Below are 7,854 nucleotides of genomic sequence, written 5' to 3'. Positions count from 1 at the left end.
AATGTTAAGGCCATGGGGCTGTAGGCTCCCGAGGCAGAACGTGAGGTGTTATTCCTCCAATTTGCAGATGGTGTCATTGTAGTATTGGAGGAGGCCCAGGACAGATATATCACCAAGGGAGAGGGGCGTTTAAAACGGTTGGCAACCAGAAGGTGGTGTTGTTTATTGTGTACAGAGCACAGATACTCCATGAAATGGTCCCCGAGTCTGCGCTCGGCCTCATCGATGTAGAGGCGGCCACATCAGGTACAATGGATACAGTAGACCAGGTTGGAGGATGTATAGGTGAACCCCTATTGGATATGAAAAGTGTGCTTAGGGCCTTGGATGGAGGTGAGGGGTGAGGTGTAGGGGCAGGTGTAGCACCTCCTGCAGTTGCAGGGAAAGGTGTTGGGTATGGTGGGGTTAGTGGGGAGTGTGGAGCGAGCGGTCCCTACGAAAGGCAGATAGGGGTGGGGAGGGAAATATCTCTTTGGTCATAGGGTTGGATTGTAGGTGACGGAAGTGGCAGAGGATGATGTGCTGGATGCGGAAGTTGGTGGGGTGGTATGTGAGGACAAGGGGGTTTGAGAGCAGAAGTGCGGGAAATGCAAGAGGTGTCATTGATGCTATTTTTGATCGCAGAGGGTAGAGGTAGTTGCAGTTGTTACAGGAAGATTATCATCAATCTGGATAGGGTTCAGAAGAGATCTACTATAATGTATGGAAGGGTATGGGTATGGAATGTTTGATTTATAAGGAAAGGCTGGGACTTTTTTCACTGGAGCATAGGTGATCGAGAAGTAACCGTATAGAAGTTTATAAAATAATGAGGGGTACAGATAAGGTTAATGGTAGTTGTCTTTTCACTAAAATAGGGAATTTCAAGACTAGGGGGCACATTTCTAAGGTGAGAGGAGAGATTTTAAAAAAAAGACATGAGGCAATTTTGTTTTTTTACACAGAGAGTGGTTTGTATGTGGAATGAACTTCCTGATGAAGTGGTGGATGTGGGTACAATTACAATGTATGTATTACAATTGGATGAGGACATGAATACGAAAGGTTTGGAGGGATATGGGCCAGGTGCAGGCAGGTGGGACTAGTTCAGTTTGGAATTATATTGGGCACGGACTGGTTGGACCGAAGGGTCTGTTTCCATGCTGTATGAGCTATTTTTCATGGGGTATGGACATTGCTGGTAAGTATTTGCTGCCTACCCCAATTGCCGTTGAGAAGATAGTGGTGGAGAACCACCTTGAACTGCTGCTGTCCATCTGGTATAGGTATATGCATAGTGCTGTTAGGGAGGGGTTCCAGGATTTTGACCCACAAGTGAAGGAATAGCAATATAGTTCCAAGTCAGGATGGTGTAGGACTTGCAGGTGGTGGTGATCCCATGAGCCTACTGTCCTTATCTTTTTAGGTGGTAGAGGTTGTTGGCTTGGAAGGTACTGTCTTAGCAGCCTGCAGTTGTTCTGATATATCTTGTGCATCACTGTGTTTCAGTGGCAGAGAAGTAACTTAAGATGGTGGAAGGCATGCCTGTTAAATAATGTAGCTTTGTCCTGGATGGTGTTGAGCTTCTTGAGTATTGTTATAATCATTACTACGCTCTGCATAATTATGGACATTTACCCTGATGTTTTTGGATAACCACTCCTCACCTCCACAAAATTCACCAAAGACCATCAGACAACAACTTCTAAACCCACGACCACTTCAATCAAGGAGGGCAAGTGCAGCAGATACATGGGAACACCAGCCCCTGCAAGTTACCCTTCAAGCCACTCACCATTCTGACTTGGAAATATCTTGCTGTTCCTTCACTGTAGCTGGGTCACAATCCAGGAATTCTCTCCTTAATGGCATTGTGGGTCAATCCACAGCCGCTAGACTGCAGTGGTTCAAGGGAGCAGCTCACCACCACCTTCTCAAGGGAGCAACTAGGGACAGGGTAATAAATGCTGGCCAGCCAGCAACGCCCACATCCCACAAATGATTTTTTTAAAAAACAAGATTGTCAGAGCTGCACCTATCCAGGCAAATGGGGAGGATTTTATCACACTCCGGATTTGTGCCTTGTATATGGAGGACATACTTTGGCAGACAACCCCACTCTGACTTTATAAATGGAGGGAAGGTGATTGATTAATTGTTCCATTTAAGATGGAGATGAGGAGAAACCTTTTTTCTTCCTCCCTCAGTCATAAATATTTGGAATATACTTACCCAGAAAGTAAAGGAGGCAGAATTGCAGGTTGCATGCTTTTAAGGCAGGGTAAATTCTGTCTAACAAAGGAGTCAAAGGTGAGTTGAGGCCACAGATTAGATCAGCTTTGATCTTGTTGAAAGGCAGAGTAGGTGCAAAGAACCAAATGGTCCCTTCCTGCTCCTAATTCATACATTATGAAACAGTTGAAGAATTATAGCATAAGATATTGACAGAGTTTCCATGATAAGTGGCACATGGGAATTTAGAATGAAAAAAAATGATTGGACATGCAGGTAGACATTTTTATTTATATGCATTTCACTTGATAGCTGTGTTGTTGCTGGAGATAATATTGAAATGTGATTAATGTGTGATGCTTTTATCAAAGGCTAGCCATAAAATTTGCATCTGACTGGTTCAGCAAAAAAAAGTTTGTTATAATATTATTAACTGGCATGTCTCTACATGGGTGTTATAAATCCAGAATGACTACAGTGAAGTGTCGCTCTGTTCTCTACATCCTTTCCCACCACTGCAGCTCACACATTATTGAATACCTCTTTTAGAAAAGTATGTCTGATCTGTGAGCATAGTTTGTGATCTGCCAGAAGCAGCAACCAAATGAGCCTATCCATAATGCAACAGAATAGAACGATGAAGGAACAGTTTTAATTTTAATACTTGGAAACTATTTTCTGACATTGCATTCCACCAGTTCAAAGGAAAACACTGAATAATAATTGCTTTCTTGCCTTAAATATAATGCTTTATGTCTGGGTATCACCCGACCCAGAAATCAGTTTAGTTCCTGATAACTTTATTTTTAAGATACAGACTGTTCTCCTTTGCATAATAAAACTGCCTAAAATTCTATGCTTGGATCAGATTAATATCCAATCAGATATGTTTCAGTTGGCTATGTTTACTTCTGTGATTTGTTTTTTTTTGTAGCTGAACCCTGTGTCCAAGTGGATGGGAGCCCAAAATGTTGCTTTTTTAAATTTAGCCCCAAAATAACATTTACAAACGTGGTGCGAGCTCACCTCTGGGTTTACCTGCGTCCAGTCCTGCACACCTCCACGGTGTACCTGCAGATCCTCAGGCTGAAACCTGTGACGGAGAAAGGCAGCAGGCACTCACGGATCCGATCCTTAAAAATAGACTTGAACTCCCGCAACGGGCGCTGGCAAAGTATCGACTTTAAGCATGTGCTGCAGAACTGGTTCAAGCAACCTCACGCCAACTGGGGCATTGAGATCAACGCCTTTGATATGAACGGCAATGACCTGGCTATCACATCTCCAGGAAATGGAGAGAAGGGACTGGTGAGTACTGTTCACTTTAAGTCCTCTGTATCAAGGAGATACAGTTTCCTTGAGTTTCAAAAGCATCTCAAACATTGTGATGTCTTCAGTCACCAAAGCCATACCCTACGTTACTGATCATGACCGATAAAATAAAGAAACAATTTCAACTGGCAGGCAGGTCGGTAACTAGAGGACACATTTAAGATCATTGACAAAAGAACGAGAGGGATAGGAGGAGAAAAATGCTTATGCAGCACATTGTAATGATCTGCAAAGCACTACTTGGAGGGGGAGGACTGTACAGCACAGGTGAACTTTTTCATAGTTACTGTTATTGTCTATTTAAAAATAAATATTCTGGAGAAAAATCAATGCTCATCTGATTAAAAAATACTGGTGAGTGTAGCACAGTCTTATGCACAGAACCATGGTAGTGACAACAGAATGTGATTTGATTAACACTGATGCCAAAGAGTTGTTGCACTCAAAGGCAAAATGCTGCTGATGCTGGAAATTTGAAACACAGCAGTCTAGCAGCACCTGTGGGAGAGAAAAAAAGTTCACATTTTCAGTCTGGTATTACTGAAGGGGAGTCACACTGGACTTGAAACATTAACTCTCTTTATGCACATATGCTGCCAGTCCTGCCAAGTTTCATCAGCATTCTGTGTTTGTTTTATTTATTCCACTGTTGGATTAACTCTAGCTCAGTGCTTTGGTTAATCCCTACCTGATCATTTTAATTATCTATTGGTGAAAAAACTGGTTAATTCTGTCTGAAGGCATGAACAACCCTTCACAAACAATATTTTTAAATCCTTCACAAGGTGTGCATATTGCTGCATTTATTGTCCACCCCTAATTTGTGTCAAGAAAGTGGTATTGAACCATCTTCAACTGTTGCTGTCCTTGTGATGTAAATGCACCTACAATGCTGTTAAGATGGGGATGCAGATGTCTCGGAATAAAACAATTGTTTCAATTTTCACACTTTTTTGGAATGAGAACCAAGTAATAAAAAGAGGGAAAAGTAGACAAGCGTGGTTCTCTGCCAGATTCAATGTGAACTTCAGAACACATCTTCTGCAATTAACAATCGCACTGAGGCTACAATGATGACTGCGGTGGGGAATGAAACTGCAGTAGGAAAGCACTGTTCTAAGGTTGCGGCAATATAGCAGGAAATTTAAATGAACTCCCACAATGGTTTCCTAAATAAATCCAACATCACTGAAACAGATGACTGGTTATTTATCACATTGCTGTTTTAGGACCTTGCTGAGCGCAAATTGGCAGCTGCAATTTTGCCATAACAACTATTTTAAAAAAGCAGTATCTGTGTCTATACATCAGTTTGGGAAAGCCTGGGGCGGTGAATGGCGCTATATAAATCTAGATTTTTCTTTCCTCATGACAGCTAGAGAATTCCACATTTAAACTGCATGTTCAACAATATGTTTCACTCTCATTTGTATTGATGCTTGATATCTCCATACACATCACTGCAAGCACACTCAGTCCCCTATGCTGCTGAAGACATTGATTCATGGTGAGGTACAGTTCAACAGGCACCAAAAACCCTATATTACAGCATTCTAGTGGCCATTTTGCATGAGTGAGCATAGACATTGACTGTCGCAACTAATTTTGCTCATTGAAGTCAATGGTGAGGTGTTTGTGAATGATTATTATACAGCATACCATTATCATTTTGCAAACCTGGTCTCACCTGACCAGTCCTATTAATTAATCCACATGGTGGAAAGCAAGTGCATAGAATCATAGAAGGTACATCAGTGGGAATCCATCTAGATGTACCACTATAACTTTCCTTTATTTAAAGCATGAACACAGAATGGGAAATCTGAATCGAGTAGTCTCTCCTTACTAGGTTGGGGGCTGCATTCCTCCCAGCCTGCAATGGTAAGTTGCTGTTAGGAATATGTAAATGTGGATCTCAAAATATGAATTTTAATAGCACATTCAGTCAGACTGTTGGAAGTATGGGTATATAAATTTGAACAATAAATCTAAAAAGTGTCTATTTAGCAGGTGTGAATTTTAGCAATGCATTTAAAATGGGCTGAGGGGGTTAGGTCCATTGTAATAAAGCACATAACATGGCTAATAAGAATTGTAATAATAATTGCTAGAATCAAAGAATCTAAATTCATGCTTAAGAATTCCATTCTGGATATAGGGCTATATAAAAACGTGTGGCGGTCTTCCAATGGATGCTTATTGATCTGTAGGGTATTTCTAACATTTCTTGTCTTGGTCTCAAATTTCGAGCATCTGTAGAGTCATACAGCACAGAAACAGAGCCTTCAGTCCAACCAGTCCACGCCAACCATAATCCCAAACTAAACTAGCCCCACTTGCCCACACTTGGCCCACATCCCTCCAAACATCTTTTAATTCACGTACTTATGCAAATATCTTTTAAACATTGTAACTGTACCCATATCCACCACTTCCTCTGGCAGTTCATTCCACACACGAACCACTGTGTAAAAAAAAAATTGCCCCGATGTCTTTTTTAAAATCTTTCTCCTCTCACTTTAAAAATATGCCCCCTAGTTTTGAACTCCCCCACCCTAGGAAAAAGACCTTTGCAATTCACCTTCTCTGTGCCCCTCATGATTTTATAAACCTTTATGAGGTCACCCCTCAACCTCCTATGCTCCAGTGAAAGAAGTCCCAGCCTATCCTTCTAACTCAAACCCTCCATTCCCAGCAACATCCTGGTTAATCTTTTCTGAACCGTCTCCGGTTTAATAATATCCCTCCTATAGCAGGGTGACCAGAACTGGAAACAGCACACCAGAAGAGGCCTCACTAATGTTCTATACAACCTCAACATGATGTCCCAATTCCTATACTTGAAGGTCTGAGCGACTAAGGCAAGTGTGCTAAACGCCTTCTTAAACACAGTCTACATGTGACACAAACTTCAAACAATTATTTACCAGAACTCCTAGGTCTCACTGTTCTACAAACACTACCCAAGGCTCTACTTCTAATTGCATATGTCCTGCTCATTTGTTTTACCAAAAAGCAATACCTCACATTTATCCAAATTAAGACTCCATCTGCCATATCTGAGCCCATTGACCCAATTGATCACGATTTGTACATTTAAATTGTTGCTGAGATTTCATGAATTTTCTCATGTTTTTAAACTGACTTCCAGTATTGTGAATTTTAACAATGTATTTAAAAGTATGCAAATTTAAATATTTATACCACTTACTAGATTTGAGAATATTGGTAATTAAAAATAGTTAATGTCTTAAACCTAGTCGTGGATTAAAAATGGCTAAAAGTGCATGAATTTTAACAATACATTTGCTTCATGCACTGCACATGGAGGGCATAATGAAACTAAGAGAGGAGGAAATTAAGACATTTTGTATCGGTCTTTAAATTTTTATCTCTGTCCTACTGTAGCAGACCAGATTTACAACTACAGTGGCGACAGAAAGATTCATCAATGCACAATGAAAAAGAAATATTTTTTTCTTTTAACAGCAACCATTTCTGGAAGTCAAAGTGGCAGAAACAAATAAACGTACTCGGCGAAATTTGGGGCTAGACTGCGATGAGCACTCCACAGAGTCACGCTGCTGCCGTTACCCACTAACAGTTGATTTTGAGGCCTTTGGCTGGGACTGGATCATTGCTCCCAAACGATACAAAGCCAACTACTGCTCTGGTCAATGCGAATATATGTTCATGCAGAAATACCCACACACCCACTTGGTGCACCATGCCAATGCCCGGGGCTCAGCAGGTCCCTGCTGTACACCTACCAAAATGTCGCCCATCAACATGCTTTACTTTAACGACAAGCAACAGATCATCAACGGTCAAATTCCAGGCATGGTGGTCGATCGATGTGGCTGCTCTTAAAAATGGAAATCAACCAAACTTCTTTCCCCTGCCATCAGGAACTGGAACGTTCATTGTTCTTGAATGTTATGTCAAAACTACGCCATGCACGGTGCAATAGCAGAGAGAGAGAGAGAGGGGGGAGAACTGTGCCTCAAGGTGGAGTCTCATCAGGAAACCTTTTTAAACAAAAACAGTTAATAAAAACTAGGGCTAACTTTGATTCCAGATCACTATTTTCCTCCCTCCCTCCCTACCACCCTAGCCCCGCCCCTGCTGCATCCCCACAGTGACTGCTGATGGCAATATCAGAGCAAAGAGTTTTGGAGGAGTTACTAAGGCCAACACGAGTAAAATAAATCATATTCAAAAGTGAAGACAAAGCATCCGGGTAAATGGTATCAACTGAGGGTCACCGGACCTGAAACGTTAACTCGGATTTCTCTTCACAGATGCTGCCCG

The 7,854-nt window shown here is 41.5% G+C and overlaps 1 protein-coding gene across 1 annotated transcript; it reads left to right on the top strand.

Annotated features, from left to right (window-relative positions):
- The first annotated feature begins 1,167 nt into the window (after positions 1-1,167).
- LOC109926212 (growth/differentiation factor 11-like) lies at positions 1,168-7,413 on the top strand. The gene is made up of 3 exons (XM_048618873.1): positions 1,168-1,180; positions 3,146-3,519; positions 7,033-7,413. Exons 1-3 carry the CDS (start codon positions 1,168-1,170, stop codon positions 7,411-7,413), a joined length of 768 nt encoding a protein of 255 aa, XP_048474830.1.
- Positions 7,414-7,854: the final 441 nt, after the last annotated feature.

Source organism: Rhincodon typus, chromosome 41 (assembly GCF_021869965.1).
Source record: "Rhincodon typus isolate 14 chromosome 41, sRhiTyp1.1, whole genome shotgun sequence".
NCBI lineage: Eukaryota > Metazoa > Chordata > Chondrichthyes > Orectolobiformes > Rhincodontidae > Rhincodon > Rhincodon typus.
Note: the sequence above shows the minus strand (reverse complement) of the source record. Positions and strands in the feature narration are given on the sequence as shown.